Here is an 18,019-nt window from a genome sequence, read left to right as displayed (position 1 = left end):
TGAAAACGTGCTAGGGTCGTACCTCCTTGTCCCCCTAGAGTCTGGTGTGGCTCCGTGACTCGCTTTGGCCAAAGAAATGTAAGCAATCCCCCCACCCCACCCCACCCCCACAATGGAAACTTCAAGAGTCAGCAGGTGATTCTCTCCTTTCCTCTGACATGGACATAGACAATGCGCAGAGAGAAGCTCAATCCTTCAGCTCCAGTCCTGGAGTAAGGATGGCATGAAGCTGAGCCTCTTATTGATAAACTAAGATACCTGGCATGGGCAAAAAAAGGAACTTCTGCTGTCCTAAGCTACTGAGACTTGGGAGTTTGACAAAAGCACAAACTAGGGGATCCCTGGGTGGCTCAGCAGTTTAGCGCCTGCCTTCGGCCCAGGGCGTGATCCTGGAGTCCTGGGATCGAGTCCCACGTCAGGCTCCCTGCATGGAGCCTGCTTCTCCCTCTACCTGTGTCTCCACCTCTCTCTCTCTATGTGTCTATCATGAATAAATAAATAAATCTTCAAAAAAAAAAAAAAAAAGCACAAACTAGTCCATCTTGACATTTGGTGTTTGAATTCTATGCATGCCTTATAAATATTTTCACAAAAAGGAGCTTGCCAACACAATAAACAAGAACTTTTTAAAAATTATATTAAATAAGTGTTGGGAACCCTGCCTAGGTGGCGCAGCGGTTTAGCCCCTGCCTTTGGCCCAGGGCGCGATCCTGGAGACCCGGGATCGAATCCCACGTCAGGCTCCTGGTGCATGGAGCCTGCTTCTCCTTCTGCCTATGTCTCTGCCTCTCTCTCTCTCTGTGACTATCATAAATAAAAAAATATTTAAAAAAATAAAATAAATAAAATAAAATAAGTGTAAAATTCCAAGAGGAAGAAAACATTCTGAAAGTTTATTCATGGGAAATTTCTTATCTAAAATCTTAGTTTTAACAAGCAAATTACAAAAACCCAAGGCACTTTTTATGTGCAAACATATCCATAAGACTTGCAAATATTTGATAAGCTTGTATGTAATGCTTAAGGAAATCCTTACCAAATCCTTATTGGTTTATAGCCTAAGTCAGGATCAAGGAATAGAGATAGAAGACTGGGCAAGTAATTGAAGGATGGCTTTGGCATTTTGCTAAAATGCACTACCAAGGTGTGTGACAGCCCCAAATCAAGGGCCAAGGAGAAAAATTAAAAAGGGATAAAGATAGCTATTAAGTAATTTCTTTTAACAGCTATCTCCCCTACCTCCATAATAACTATTTTGTGACAATAGCCTCAATTACCAGATTGAATAGGGATATTCTATTTTACTTAAAAAGCAAACAAAAAAACTGAATGTAAAAGATTTATCACCAGAGGCTGTATGGGTATTATTGCCATCTACTTTTGAATATACAGCCACCTATTGGCAGAATTCAGCAGCACTGCCTGTCACCGAGTCTAAACTACTGGGTGAATCATGGTGGTAGACAAGGGAAATAGATGACCATCCAGTTGAATAAATCCATAAGGTAAGAGCTGGGAGCCTCTCCTTCAGCTCTTTGGGTTCTGTGCTGAGCAAACAGCTTCACAACTCAAAAAGGGCTCAGAACCAGTGAACTCTGCTGTATAAAATCCAATGTGGGAAGCACTTGATGCCATTGAAAGAAAACTAGAGTGGAAGGCTCAAGCAAAGAAACAGCCAAAGAGCTGTGATTAGGCTACTGATGTTTATCAAGACACCCCACTAAGGTCACTTTCTCTACATCCCCCTACATCATCTAGAGCATGTAGGTGCAGGGAATATACAGAAATGGCAAGACACACAATCTCGTCCTAAAGGGAAGTATATATGCAAAGCTAAATTTTAACAAACCAGGCTGCCACTTTAATGGAGGGATATTCAAAATGCTACAAAAGCACCTGAGAAGGAACTGGGACCTAAGTCGGCCTGGGGGTAGCCCTTGGTCAGGGAGCAAGAGATTAGTAGTAGGAGGGCTTGGCAGTCCTTCATTTTGGGGAGAGGTAGGAGTTTCACAGTATCCCACACTATAGAAACAATCTGTCTTCATAGTTAACTACTCTGCAATCTTTATCAACATTAACCAAATAACTCCTTCTTCACCTCTTTGACTCATTCTCTTATTGGCTCACTACTCATTTAGTCTGTAAATGTGGGATGCCTGGGTGGCTCAGTGGTTGAATGTCTGCCTTTGGCTCAGAGTGTGACCCCAGGTCCGAGGATAGTGTCCCATATCAGGCTCCCTGTGGACAGTCTGCTTCTCCCTCTGCCTATGTCTCTGCCTCTCTCTCTCTGTGTCTCTCATGAATAAATAAAATCTTGAAAAAAAATATATAAATGTGGTCTGAAAATCACTGTCCCATCTAAATGTCCATAAACAGGAGACTAGTTACATGAATACACTATGAAATACCATGGAATAATTCAAAAGGACAAGGCCAATGTCTACAGACAGATACAGAAATATGATCACCTACTTTTGAATACACAACCATCCACTGACAGAATTATATTTAACAGCACTGTCTGTCATGGAATCTAGGCAACCGGGTGAATTATGGCAGAGGAGTGGCAGAGGATTGGTGTAAGCCATCAAGTTGAGAAGACCCCTAAGGGAAAAGCTGGGAGCCTCTACTCTGTGACAAGAGCAAGAATATAGCTGTTCATTGAATAATCCCTTTTAGGTAAACAAGAAAGGATATACATTTATCAACATACACATCCTTCTTTTTCTTAAAATGTACAGTTAACTGTTAGAAATGGATTCCTCTGAGAGAAGCTGGATTGAAGGGAGGAGAGAAGGCTCTTACATTTCATTATAAGCCTTTTTATCCTTTGAATTTTTAAAAACTACATGCATATTTTACTCCTTTTTTTGAAAAACCAGGGATTATCTGAGCAATGAGGCTGAGGGCCATACACTTTCTTCTTTACACATTTTGTATTTAAAAAATAGGAGATCCCAATAGGAGATCCCTGGGTGCCTCAGTGGTTTAGTGCCTGCCTTCAGCCCAGGGTGTGATCCTGAGGTCCTGGGATCAAGCCCCACATTGGGCTTCCTGCATGGAGCCTGCTTCTCCCTCTGCCTGTGTCTGTCTCTTTCTCTCAGTCTGTGTCTCTCATGAATAAATAAATAAAATCGTTGATAAATAAATAAATAAATACATACATACATACATACAATCACTGTTCCTTCAATAGATGGGTACATAAAGACAGGTGTTTAAAGATTTGTGTAAAGCTCCTCAGTGTATCCTAATCATAATGATAGAAAAGCCATCAACTTTCTGGGTTTTTTTTTTTTTTTTTTCTTTCTTTCTGGGTTTTTAATCAGAATCCTGACTATAAACTTTCAACAATAACATGGTCGCTAAAGCCGCTAATCAAGATGCAACTGTGTGTTTGTTCTAGAGACATTATAAGCATTCTCAGACAATACAGACACCTAAATGACAAAAGGGCAAATTGCAGTAAACTCAAGTCATTTGGGTTTGCTCTCAGCCTTAATCCTAAAAGGCTCCCTAAGTTAAAGTTTTCTTTGTTGCAGAGAAACACTGTAGGGCTGTTCTTGAATGGGGAACAGTTTAAAATAAGTCCTTCTGCTCCTAAAATCTTACTACAAATGGGTCTCTGGAAACACTGAAAAGAAAAGCATTTTTATGCTACTCTTTTAAAGCAAATTAAGAAATAAAAATTATTGTAACTTTTTTCAAAGCTGTGTTGTAAAGAATTCAAAGTAGGATCCCCATGGGTTAGCTGCTTCTTCCTTCATACTAACACTTCAGGATTAGTTTTTATAACAGGAAAGGGACTTATTTAGCCACTTTAAATGCAGCTAAGCCTGATTTACACCGAATCATACTAGTCCTTTCTCTGCCTGTGCTGCGTGCCACATACACTTCAAAAAATGTTTTAACACCAGGAAATGCAGTCTTTCTGCTGAGAGTAATAACCCCCCTGTTTAGCTCATTACTGTCAAAAACGATGGTGCATTAGGGGCAATTAATGCTAATGACAGCTTCAAAAACCCATGTTTCCCCTGACAACAAGTCCAATGTCAATGAGTGCTATTACAGGCCTTCCACACCAAACCACCGTTAATGCACTCTGACCAATGTCAAAGCATCTCTCAGGAGAGTAAACAGGACCTGCTGACCTCCTCTGAGGCTCTAAGTGTGACTATTACTGAAATTACAAAATAAAGTTGCATATGTGACAGAGGTCAGAACACAGACACACACACCCCTGCGTGCATAAAGCTATAACATAATGAAGGAGAGATTTTGTAACGCTTACTTCATCACTGGAAAAAAGGACAGCAATGGCCTCAGTTGGGGGCTTATTATCATTGCGTAACAGCTATTAGTCATTTCTGCTATATTGCAGTTAGATGATTTTTCCAAAAATCACAGAAACACTTGGGACAAACACCAGATTTAATGTTACAAAAAGCCAAGTTGGGGGATCCCTGGGTGGCTCAGCAGTTTGGTGCCTGCCTTCGGCCCGGGGTGTGATCCTGGAGTCCTGAGATCGAGTCCCACATCGGGCTCCCTGCATGGAGCCTGCTTCTCCCTCTGCCTGTGTCTCTGCCTCTCTCTCTCTCATGAATAAATAAAATCTTAAAAAACAGCAACAACAACAAAAAGCCAAGTTGTTACAGTAACCAAGACAGCATAGCATTGGTATAAGGATAAAAATATAGATTAATGGAATATAACTGCAAGTCTAGAAATTAACCCTTGTCTTTATGGTCAACTGTTTTTTGATGTCAAGACAATTCAATAGGGAAAGAATGGTCTTTAACAAAAGATGCTGGGATGGCCACATGCAACAATTGGATTTCCACAGGCATAAGAAGGAAGCTGGAACCCTTCCTCACACTACATACAAAAACTAACTCAAGGGGCATGCACCTGGGTGACTCAGTTGCTTATTGCCTTCGGCTCAGGTCATGATCCCAGAGTCCCAGGATTGAGCCCTGGGTTGGGCTCCCTGCTCAGCAAGGAGTCTATCTCTCCTTCTGCCTCCCCCTTCTGCTCTCTTACTCTCTCTCTCAAATAGATAAATAAAATCTTAAAAAACAAAAACAAAAAAAAAAAAACACCGAATAAATCAGAAACCTAAATGTTAGAACTAAAGCTATAAAAGGAGTAAATTTTAATAACAGATTAGATAATGGTTTCCTAGATATGACACTTAAAGCAGAAGCAATGAAAGAAAAATAAACAGACTGAACCTCATCAAAATTAAAATCCTTTGCATTTCAACAAAGGAAAAAGACAACCTACAAGACTGTGAGAAAATATATGCTAATCATGTATCTGATTAAGGGACTTGTATCCAGAATATATAAAGAACTCTTAAAACTCAAGAATATAAAATGACAATAAACACATGGAAAGATGTTCAATATCATTAGCCATCAGGGAAATGCAAATCAAAATCTCAATGAGAGACCACTTCATTCCCACTCAGGATGGCCAGAGTAAAAAGACAGATAACAAGTGTTGATTAGGATGTAGAGAAATTGGAACCCTTATTAGTTTACTAGTAGAAATGTAAAATGGTGCAGCTCCTTTGCAACAGTTTGTCAGTTCCTCAAAAAGTTAAACAGAATTTGTCATATGACCCAGCATTTCATTCCTAGGCATACACCTCAAATAACGGAAAACTATGTTCAAACAAAAATGTGTACATGAATGTTCACAGCAGCATTATGTATATATAACAGCCAAAAGAATGGAAAAACTCCAAATGTCCATCAACTGATGAACTGATAAACAAAATGTGGTATACCCACACAATGGAATATTAGCCATAAAAGGAATAAAGTACTCAAACATGCTACAACATGAATTAACCTGAAACACACACACACACACACACACACACACACACTAATTAAAAGGGCCAGGGCCAGACACAAAATGTTACATATTATATGATCCTATTTATATGAAATATCCCAAATAGGCAAACTATAGAAACAAAAAGTAGATTAGTAATTGTCAGGACCAGAAAGAGGATATATTCCTATAGAATGTCTAGTATAGAAATAGGATTGTTTTCTGGGGTGATAAAAGTGCTCTGAAATTTGATTGTGGTGATGGTTACACAACTCTGTAAATATACTGAAAACACTGGGGCCCCTGGGTAGCTCAACTGGTTAAGTGGCCAACTCTTGGTTTTGGCTCAGGTCATAATCTCAGGGTGCTGGGATTGAGCCCTGTGTTGGGCTTTGCACTCAGCATGGAGTCTGCTTGAGATTCGCTCTCTCTCCTGCTCCCTCTGCCCCGCCTCCCATATGAGCATGCACATGCTCTCTCTCTCTCTAAAATAAATATATAAATCTTTAAAAATATATATATTAAAAACACTGTAATATATGTACTTTAATGGGTATATAAATTATATCCTCAATAAAGCTATTATTAAAAAAAAAAAAAGCCAAGATATTTTGTGTAGGATACAAAGCTCACCCTTCAAAGATGAGCTATGATAGTTCTAACAGCTCAGGAATGTACGGAAACATCTTTTTTTTTTTTTTTTTCCAGAAACATCTTTATACCACTCCATCCTTTTCTTCTAAAATGAAAAAATAAGGTTTGGTCTCTACTCACAGGGAGTCCCCAGTCTAATGAAAAAGCAAACTATGGTAATACAATGCAATAACAATTATGGACAGGATATAAAATACTATAGCAACAAAAATAAACTTTAAAGTACACTGAAGCCCTAAATATAAAGGAAAAAAGCCTTAAAAATCATTAGAAGAAAATACTAGAGATTATCTTTAAAAAGTCCTACGCTACTCCAAGGTGATAAAGACACAAGAAGATGCTCAATCTCACTAGTAACCAAGGAAAAACATTAAAACAAGACACCATTTTGGAGTGCCCAGCTGGCTCAATTGGTGGGACTCTTGATCTCAGGGTCATGAGTTCAAGCCCCACATTGGGTGCAGACATTACTAAAAACATAAATAAAACTTAAAAAGAAAAAACAACACCATCTCATATCCATCAAATTATCAAAAATTCATAATACTAAATACTGATAAGAATATGAAGAGAAGAGCAATTTGGCAATACCTAATAAAGGTGGAAGATAAATACAACTAATGATCCCACAACTTCACACTAGATAAACAAAATGTACACAGGGAAACATGTACTAAGATGTTCACATCCACCTTGTTTGTAATAGTGGAAATCTAAATGTCCAACAACAGGAAAATGAATTAATAAACTCTGATTCACTCATAAAAGGAAGATAATTTCATGACAATTATCCACAGTATGCATATAGTTTTAATTATACAGGCCTAAGTGGGGCTATTATAAGATTAAAATTGAATGAGAACAAGCAAATTGCAATAGGATGCATATAGCATAATATACAAATTTTGAGAAGATGCCAATCAATGCATTATATTTTTTAAAAATATGTATATGAAATAAATAAGTAAATTATAAAAATATGTATATGTGTAGCAGAAATATAGAAATATTTTTTTTTACCAGAAAAGGGGGGTATAGAAAAATATATCAAAATGTTGGGGTTTGAAGGAGATAAAGAATGGCTTGTAGGTACATTTGGATTCATTAAATTATTTTCTGTTCTTTTCTGTATATTTGAAATACTAAAAACTTTTCAGTCCATACTAAAAAATAAAGTTCTATGGGAGCACAGATGAAGGAGAAACATTTGAACAGACCTTACAGGATGAGTAGTTGAGGATATGAACAAGAGAGGGGAAAAGCCTTTCTTATGAAGGGGAGCAAGAGTTGAAAACCAAAGACATGTGCACGTAAAGCACATTTGAGGACCAGGATGCAGTCCGGAGCAGCTAGCACTGAGGGGATGGGGACAGACCCACACTAAAACATGTGCCTGTGCCTTGTGGAGGACCTTCTAAGCCATTCTCAGGAAGTGAGACTCACTTACAGGCAACAGGGAATCAAAGAAATGTTTAACTGAGGAACGATGTAATTTTATCATTCTAGTGACACTTAGGGAAAATTAAATGGAAGGGGCAGAAATTGAAGACAATGAAATTACAGGTGACTCTTGAACAATGGGAGGTGAGAAGCACGGACTCCCACTTAGTGCAGTCAAAAATCCATGTATACTTTTGACTCGCCTAAACCTTAACTACTAATAGCCTACTGTTGACCAGAAGCTTTACTGACAACATAGTCGATAAACAATTTTGTATGTTATTCATATCATATGCTATATTCTAATAAAGCCAGAAACAAGATAACATCATTAAGAAAATCATAAGAAAGAAAAAACACATTTAAAGTACTGTACTTTGCCAGAAAAATCTCCATCTAAGTGGACCTGTGCAGTTTAAACCCATTTAGATCAAGGGCCACCTGTAGTTAGAAACTCCCTTACAAGTCTAGATAGAGAACACACAGCTTTAGCCAACTCAGAACACAGGGAATGCAGAACAAAGAGTCATGCAAAAGCCATTCAAAGGTGGAATCAACAGGACTTGGTGACTGACTGGAAGTCAGAAGTGGAAAGAAGAGGTTAAGAATGACTGTGGTGTGGGGGGGCCTGCATGGCTCAGTTGGTCAAGCATTTGCATTTGGCTCAGGTCATGATCACAGGGTCCTGGAACTGAGTCCTGCATTGGACTCTCTGCATAGCAGGGAGTCATCTTCTCCCTCTGCCCTTCCCCACACTTGTATACGCACATGAGTGCTCCATCTTTCTCTAATAAATAAATTAAATCTTAAAAAAAAAAAAAAAAAAGAGGATCTCTGGGTGGCTCAGTGGTTTAGTGCCTGCCTTCAGCCGAGGGTGTGATCCTGGAGTCCTGGGATGGAGTCCCACGTCAGGCTCCCTGCATGGAGCCTGCCTCTCCCCTCTGCCTGTGTCTCTCTGCCAACCCCCTCTGTCTCTCATGAATAAATAAATAAAATCTTTAAAAAAAAATGTGTTTTATGGGTATGGCACTTAAACTGGATATGTTGTTATTAAGACTAATGGTAGAAGAAAAGGTTTTCAGGCAAAAAAAAAAAATTTTTAAAGAAATAATGAAAGAAACATTTGCCATTTAACGTGTTCAGTTGCAAATAAGGACCCTTAATGAGGGAAGCTAAAATTCAAATATAGATTTTAAAGGTTCAAGGTGCATACTACAATAGTTTCTATCCAAATTTTGTGTTAGTGAATGGACTAGGATTAGATGTCTCATGCCCAAAAAGGTCAGACATGAGGTAGAGAAAAGGCAGAGATGAGAGTTCCAGAAAATATCTTCCTTTATGACAAACTTTAAATATAAGTGTTTAATCTACCTATGTTAAATAATGCCCCACTTTTGAAAAGGTCAAACTTTCTAGCTGCCTTGTCCTTTTTAAAAAAAAAGTGAGTGTCATAGGAGCCAACTTGAGGAGCTTTCTAAAGGTCAAATCTGGGATAATGTGAGCAACAAAATAAATGATAGTAAAGGATCATAACCTACAGAGTAAAATAAATTTCCACGAACCCAAAGTGTTATAAATAATTGAATAAATAAATAAATGAAGACAGGGTCGGGAAGGGAATAGCTTTTTCTTACAGAATTCTAATTAATCAATGTAGAAAGAATGAAAGAAAGAGAAAACCACCTTTTGGCAGTCAACCTATTAATAACAGCGGCAGGCAAGATCATGAGGGTATTTGCAGACTAAATTACAAAGCAGAAAACAGCAACTTTACAGTGGATAAACCTAGCAGACATCACCTTAACCGAGTGCTCAAGGTTAACATCACCAGCAGGGAGACACATCAATGTCATCATCTACTTCCTAAGAAAGTGCACGAAGAGGGACAGAGCATCACTTTTGGAGTATTCTTGCAAACAAACAAACAAAACAAGCATGGACTGATTTTGATTTTGAGGAAACTCAGACAAAACCAGAGTGAGGGACGTTCTACAAACTAACCAGAGAGTACTTCAAAAGTGTCAAGGTCATGAAAGAAACTATCCTAAATTAGAGGAGGCTAGAGGGACATGTGACCCTAGATTGAATCCTGGATCAGAATAGGGATATTAGTAGGATGACAAGTGGAATTTGAAGTAAAGTCTATAAATTAGTTAATAGTATTGCATCAGTGTTAATTTCCTGGGTCTGGTAATTATATAAGACATTTACATTTGGGGAAGCTCTGGGTAAAAAGCATTCTTCATACTATTATACTTGGCTAAGTCCATTACCACAAAGCATCAGATAAATGAGGCATAGTTTTCTATCCTTAAAACCTAAAAACTTGGGGCATCTGGCTGGTTCAGTTGGTTAAGTGTCTGCCTTCAACTCAGGTCATGGTCTCAGGAGTCCTGGGATGGAGCCCTGTGTTGGGCTCTTTGTTCACCGTGGGGATTCTGTGTCTCCCCCTCTGTGCGCTCTCTCTTAAAAATAAATAAATGAAAAATCTTTTTTTTTTTTTTTTGAAAAATCTTTTCTAAAAAAGTTAAAAACATATACTGAAAAAAACCTAAAACCCTCATACTTTTTTTTTTTAAAGATTTTATTTATTTATTCATGAGAGACACAGAGAGAAAGAGAGAGAGAGAGAGAGAGAGGTAGAGACACAGGCAGAGGGAGAAGCAGGCTCCACGCGGGGAGCCTGACACGGGACTCGATTCCAGGTCTCCAGGATCACACCCTGGGGCTGAAGGCAGCGCTAAACCACTGAGCAAACTGGGCTGCCCAAAAACCTTCATACTTAATACGAAAACTCTTCATACCATATTTGTAATTTAAGATCAAAATTATTTCAAAATGAGAAAGGTTAATTTTTAAAAAACAAGGGGTGCCTGGCTGGCTGTCAGTGGAGCACGTGATTCTTGATCTCAGGGCCATGAGTCTGAGCCCCATGTTGGGCAATAGATTTACTTAAAAAAATAAAAATTGAAATAAACTTAAAAAAAAAAAAAAAAAAAAGCAAACTGAATGGAAAATGACACCTGAATAGTGAAGAAAAGTTTCCCAAAAAGCATATATCTAATTATTCAGGAAAGGAATGGGACCACTCCATGTTCCCTCATCCAACAGAATGCATGACAATTAATTAAGTAAATATAGCAAAGACACAGTGGCAAAAGCACTGAGAAATGACAGCTGAAAAGAGAAAATATCATAAAAAGGCTAGCTGGTGGAGCTGAACACAACTCTGCAGCCTCTATGCTAGCTGTATATGCACCAGTGCCAACTTGCTAACATGCTAACTAAACTGATATTGGGCAGGGAATCCACCCAAGCATAGGCTAGATGACGTTGGACAAGTTACTCTTTCCCTTTGAGTCTCATCTGTGCAATGAAGATGGCTCCATTCATATCTTAGGGTTGTTGTAATACAAAAATAATGTATGCAAAAGCGCAAAGAACTAGGCTTCTCATGTCATAGACCTTCAGGAAAGGGTTTGTGCTAATGATTCTAATTTAGAATAAGAAATGGCTAAATCATATCCCAGAGTTTAAGAAAGTAGGAAAACATGTAATTCATCTTAAATAAATTTCTTTTTTTTTATTTTTTTATTTTTATTTATTTATGATAGTCACACACACAGAGAGAGAGAGAGAGAGAGGCAGAGACACAGGCAGAGGGAGAAGCAGGCTCCATGCACCGGGAGCCCGACGTGGGATTCGATCCCGGGTCTCCAGGATCGCGCCCTGGGCCAAAGGCAGGCGCTAAACCGCTGCGCCACCCAGGGATCCCTTAAATAAATTTCTATGAAAAAGATTAAAATGAAAGCCATAGGGGTATACTTCAATTAGCTGGGAAAACCAGTACTGTGAAATATCTCACATCCCAAGTATCAGATAAATGAGGTATAGTTTTCCATCCTTAAAACCATTTTGGATCTTCAACACAACTAGAGGTAGCTGAACATCTGAAACACAATTCATTATGAAACTTACTGATACTCTTTTGTACTTTACCCAGAGAGCCTCACTACATTATGTCACTGGATACTAATTAGCATTAAGCACTTTTCTACATCTATCAAGATCTATCACACAAGACATCATAATAAGAATACTGATGTCTTGGTGAAATTATAGATGATTTCTTATTTTTTCTACTTCCTAAATTTTATGTAAGATAGTAATACTAAATCATAAAATGAATAACTTACAAATGAAACACACTACAATCAAGTTCTTGGTGAAGCACAGTTTAAACCTACACTTCTCTTAACATATTCACATTAACTTGGTTGTAAAGTGAAGTCAGTATACCAGAAGATTAATTCTGTGTGCCTACTTGATCATTTCCTTGGGTTTAATGGTGATGACAAGAAAAGCACTTACCTCTACACTATTTGCAATGTAACGGTTGTCACCTTCCACTTTGACAGAGAAGTCATAATAACCACTGGAAAATTTGACATTCATGAAGTTTAGTTCAAAAACATCCCTGTTAAAAAGGACAGCAGGGTTAGCAAGAACTCATGTAGGTAAGTCATGAATGTAACAAATGGGCTACACATGTCCATCCTTGAGACAGTCCCAGGCTATGCCACATAGTCACTTTTCAACTCTCCACCCAGGTGGGCAACCTCCTGCTCAACCACAGATTACGGTGTGGGTAAAACTTTAGAGAGATCTGAAGGACCTCCTCTTTCAAGTCTCTAAAGTATTTTCTCCTTTGTTTTCTTCTCTCAGCTCCTAAAATCCCACCTGCCCCTGGTAGACTTCCATAATTAAATGCTTAACAGTCTACAGTATGATCCCTATTATGTTTAAAAAAAAGAGAGAGAGTAGAAATGTTCAAAAAGGTTGATGTAGAGCAGTATAATTGTAGGTAATTTTTTGTATTATTCCTAGTTTCCTGTGTTTTGTGAATTTCCTAAAAATGTCATATCTTACTTTTATAAAAATATCAATAACTTTTATTTTAAAGGAGAAAAAAGGTAGAGAATTAATTCTAAGTACATAGCAAAATCCCAAATGTCTTTTACCATTCCACTCATTGTTCCTAAAGATGATTTTGCTTTTTATTTGCACATACTGCCTGTGTATCTTTATCATTGTCTAGGAAATGCATATTCTCAGGGCATCTGGCTGGCTCAATCAGTACAACATGAGACTCTGGAACTCATAGCCTGGAGTTCAAGCCCCATGTTGCACCTAGAGCTTACTTAAAATAAAGAAAAAAGAAAGAAATGTATATTCACTCTAAAACTCAGAGTTCCTGGTCTCATTAGCTTACCAATTTAACACTTAACAAAGTCTCATATAAAAATTGATCCTTAATTTTTCTAAAATTTATATAATAATACGCAACCATTAAAAATAAGACTGAAGGGAGCCTGGATTAAGCATCTGCCTTAGGCTCAGGTTTTGATCCTGGGGTAATGGGATCAAGCTCCACTAACATCAGGCTCTCTCTCTGCCCTCCCTTCCCCTCCTGGCCCTGCTTGTGCTTGCTCACTTTTTTCTCTCATGCTCCCTTTCTCAAATAAATAAATAAAAATCTTAAAAAAAAAAAAAAAAAAAAAAAAAGACCTCCTATTTAATCCTATGGGGGAAATAAACATTCATGACATTTTATAGACATAATTCTAATTCAATCAAAATATTATTTATTTGCATAGAACAAAGGCTGACATAAAAGATAACAAAATATAAACAGAAGTTATCTCTAGGTGGTAGAGTTATGGGTGATTCATATTTTATTTTTTGGGTTTCTCTGTAGTTTTGTATTTTTTCCACAATAAACGTGGACTACTCATACATCAGAAGAATACAGTTTTAAATTTAAAACTGGCTACTTACACCACCATGACAAGACAGAGACAACTAGAAATAGATAGGGAAGGTAACAGTAAAACTAAAAATTCTTTTAGTTTTATTGTTTTTAAGTTTATTATTTTTTTTAGTCATCCCTGTAACCCAACATTGGGCTTGAACTCATGACCCTGAAATCAAGACTAAGCCAGCCAGGGGCCTCTTTCAGCTTTAAAAATCCTTTTCTTGGGCAGCCCAGGTGGCTCAGAGGTTTAGCGCCGCCTTCAGCCCAGGGCGTGATCCTGGAGACCCGGGATCGAGTCCCACGTCAGGCTCCTTGCATGGAGCCTGCTTCTCCTGCCTGTGTCTCTGCCTCTCTCTCTCCTCTCTGTGTATTCTCATAAATAAATAAATAAAAATCTTAAAAAAAAAAATCCTTTTCTTATATAACTATAGAATTTTGATATTAGTAAGTCAAATTTACCTAACCAAAGTTTAGGTAAATTTGGTTTGGGTATATTTCATAATGCCCATATTAATTTGGGTTATATTAATTTGCTGAAGGCAAAACAAGTCTATTGGCACCCTTCAAAAATAAGCTCAAGGCAGCCCGGGTGGCTTAGCAGTTTAGCGCCACCTTCAGCCCAGGGCCTGATTCTGGAGACCTGGGATCGAGTACCACATCAGGCTCCCTGCATGGAGCCTGCTTCTCCCTCTGCCTGTCTCTCTCTCTCTCTCTCTGTGTGTGTGTCTCTTATGAATAAATGAATAAATAAATGAATTAAATCTTTTTAAAAAAATAAAAATAAGCTCAAGACTTACCCTACAGGGGTAAAAGACGTCTTCTGGAGGACAGTGGCTCTGGAAGCAACAGATTTAGCATGTTCTAGTTTAACAGTGGCCTGAGTCAGAGGCTGAGATAGAACATTGGTGACCTGCAACTAGAAATAAAATTTAAAATTATCTGTAGGAACAAAGGCTGAAGGAGTACAAAATTTTGTTTCTGGGGTGCTTTATCCACAGGGAGCCAGCCAGCTCTGCAGGGGAAGAAACACCTTATTTCAGGACATCATCACTGGTTTTGGCTTAAGATCTCTCAGGAATCAGACACAAAATACAAGGAGATTGGTACTGGGATAGATTATAGAACGTTAGAGGTAGGAAGGACCTTAAAGATGATCTTGTCCAACACTTATTCTTCAGATGAGGATGGGCCCTTTAATATACATCCTCCTTTATCAATCATCTGAGATAGATGGCATAATCTCTACAGATGAAGAAACTGAGGTCACATGGTCAGTTAAGTAGTTGGTCTAGGACTCAAACTCCAGCCTATCTAGCTACAAAGCAAATACTTCTACTTTGCTCTCTTAGCTGCCCTCTTCAGACTCACAGTGAACTATGTTAATCAGGTTATTTCCCACCCCAGCCTTTGCTGATAGGGTATGACTGTAAGCAAGGAGAGGAGAGGCAATAGCACTTTTTCAGGAGAATATCTGAAGAGGCCATCAAAATAGAACCGATGGAACTGTCTTCTGTGGAACCCCAATGTTTAGACATAAATAAAATGCTAATTTCTTATGAAGGTGTTAGCTTCATAAGATTCCAAACAATGGCAACAAATGACCCACTTGAGATGAAAACTCTATGTGTATTTAAGATCTGTACATTTTGGGCAGCCCCGGTGGCACAGCGGTTTAGCACCGCCTGCAGCCCAGGGCGTGATCCTGGAGACCCTGGATCGAGTCCCACGTCAGGCTCTCTGTATGATGCCTGCTTCTCCCTCTGCCTGTGTCTCTGCCTCTCTCTCTCTCTCTGTCTCTATGAATAAATAAATAAAATCTTTTAAAAAAAAGAAAAAAAAAGATCTGTACATTTCTTCTTTCCAGAGAGTCACCATAAAAAAGCAGTCTCTGCTTCCTGCTGAGTGAGCGGGAGGTATGTGCTACGAAAAGGCAGAAAGAAATACTGCCAACAGCAGGAGAAAGAGACCTGGTGTTAACAACTGTAAGCAAAGAATTACTAGGGAATTTGAAAAGCGGTTTTTAAACAACATATTTAGAAAGTTCTGGTACTGGAAAATGCCTTTTAAAAGCAAGACTATCTATACATCTGGTGTTATGACCCTGGAAATACAATTTTCTGGCATTTAATTTCTTGCAAGCCTTACAATAAAAAAATCTTCTAGAAAAAAAACCCTTTTCAAAGATAGATTTGAAGGGTTCTGTGACCAGTTCAGCCAGGGGTCATATCCCCAGTTCTAGGCTATGGGAAATGAGCCTTGCTCTACATTTAATGGGGAAGTCCTCAGAGGGTTACAATCAGGTTTCCACCAGCCCTTAGATTTCTTAAAGCCTCAAACTGGAAACCGCGATCAGAGCCGCCCAGTTTCAACAGGGACTTACCCGAAGGATAGCCTGTTCATGAGTGTCGGAAGGAGTCCCTTCAGGCACAACTACAACTGGCACATGATAGCGATTTTGAGAGAGCGCAGCTGCAGCTGAGGCCACACTGAAGGCTTCTGAGAGTGATTCAAAGTTCTTCTTGCTGAAGATTGCATTCATTAGTTGGATGACCTGATCCTGAAAGAAAAGGGAAATGAAGCTTGAGATTCTCCTCTGGTAAGAAGATGGGAGAGCCACCTCTCACTCCCCACTAGCTCAAGTCATTCCTTATCTGTTTCTTGGTGTTCGCACGGAGGATCTTTTCACCATAAATCTGAATTGGTAGAGGGGGTGAAAACCAAATATTCTGCATTTAAGATTAAAATCTGGACTTTGTTATTTTTTCCATCCTCTAGTTCAAACTGAAATTCATGCATTTATCTGTCAACGGTTTATTGAATGCTTCCTGTACCAATACAAGGTACTTTTGGAGGACTACTGAGATATAAAAGTGTATCACAAAATACATACAACAGTAACCTTATGTCCCAGGTTACTCTATATGCCACACACTGTGACAGGTGCTTTACACGCATGAACTCAAATCTTGACAAAAACCTGGAAAAGATTGATATAATCAATGTTTTCCAAATGAGGAAACTGAGGTTAAAAGGTTAAGTAACTCCTACAAGTTATAACGGGGGGAAAAAAAACAAGATCAAAATTCACACATATATTTATTTGTCTCCAAAGTCTTTCCAGAATAAATCTTATTCTTTCCAGATTCCTCTTACCCTCCCAGCTAAGCTAACTTCCCTCCCAACCCCTCTTCGAGCAGTATATTGGGGCTGAGTTTGAATTCAGAAGACCAAACCTTATAGAAAAAACGTGCATTAGAAAGAAACTAAAATAACTTTCCATTAAGAACTAATGGGCTGTTTAGAAAAGAAAACTAAAAGCAGTTTTTTTAAAAAGTGGAACCTAAAAGGCATTATTAACATTCTGGAGGTTGTTTGCTTAAGAGGAAACATTTTCCACTTCAATCAGTTTTGTTTTTTTAAAATTCCCAATCTAACAAAAGAGCTCTCTTGTTCCCGACGGTGTTATTCACAGCCGACATGAAATAATTTTCTTTAATTGTACCAATTACATTTTTCCATCACTTAGGCTGTTGACATGTTAAAATGGGTGACTGTTCACTAGAATGGTTATGTCAAAAGCAGTGACAGCAAAATTACACCAGCCAAATACCTGGTTAGTAGAAGCTTGGGAATAAAGCAAGAAAAAGTTTAAGTTGTGTATGTAGAATATTGCAAATTCATCTACTGTGCTACTTATAGGAAAGTTCCTAAATGATTTTTGCCCTAAGACCCACATTCCTGTGCTTTCACTCATAACAGAAATTAAGAGAGTATGGTATCTCCAGATCTTCTACATTTAGGATGAACCAAAGACAACAGAAGAATGCTAATACATGAATATATTATAAGGTCATATCCTCTAGAGAAAAATCTAAAATTAATTCAAATTACCCAAGACAGATAATTGTTTACTATTTACTTGAAGAAACTCAGCACAGAACTCAAAATGCATAAAAGAAATGAAAGTTGTTTTTTTTTTTTTTTTTAAGATTTATTTATTTATTCATGAGAGACACAGAGAGGAAGAGGCAGAGACATAGGCAGAGGGAGAAGCAGGCTCCCTGTGGGGACTCCGAACAGGACTCAATCCCACTGGGATCATGACCTGAGCCAAAGGCAGACGCTCAACCACTGAGCCACCCAGGTGCCCCAAGAAACCAGAGTTCTAACTTACGGGGTATCTGGGAGGCTCAGTCAGTTAAACATCTACCTTTGGCTCTGGTCACATCCAGCAGGGTCGCAGAGGCGAGCTCCCATAGCAAGGGGCTT

The 18,019-nt window shown here is 38.5% G+C and overlaps 1 protein-coding gene across 5 annotated transcripts in view; it reads right to left on the bottom strand.

Annotated features, from left to right (window-relative positions):
* RPN2 (ribophorin II) overlaps positions 1 to 18,019 on the bottom strand; it is a 57,622-nt gene that overhangs the window by 16,795 nt on the left and 22,808 nt on the right. For all 5 annotated transcript variants that reach the window (XM_049100360.1, XM_025470011.3, XM_025470012.3 and 2 more), the window contains exons 7-9: positions 16,131 to 16,307; positions 14,548 to 14,666; positions 12,307 to 12,412 (exon numbers count right to left, since the gene is read on the bottom strand). In XM_049100360.1, coding sequence (XP_048956317.1) covers positions 12,307 to 12,412; positions 14,548 to 14,666; positions 16,131 to 16,307 — 402 coding nt within the window. The remainder of the gene's footprint in view (positions 1 to 12,306; positions 12,413 to 14,547; positions 14,667 to 16,130; positions 16,308 to 18,019) is intronic.

Source organism: Canis lupus, chromosome 24 (assembly GCF_003254725.2).
Source record: "Canis lupus dingo isolate Sandy chromosome 24, ASM325472v2, whole genome shotgun sequence".
In the NCBI taxonomy this organism is placed as follows: domain Eukaryota; kingdom Metazoa; phylum Chordata; class Mammalia; order Carnivora; family Canidae; genus Canis; species Canis lupus.
The sequence above is the reverse complement of the archived record's forward strand: the minus strand, read 5'-3'. Positions and strand labels throughout refer to the sequence as shown.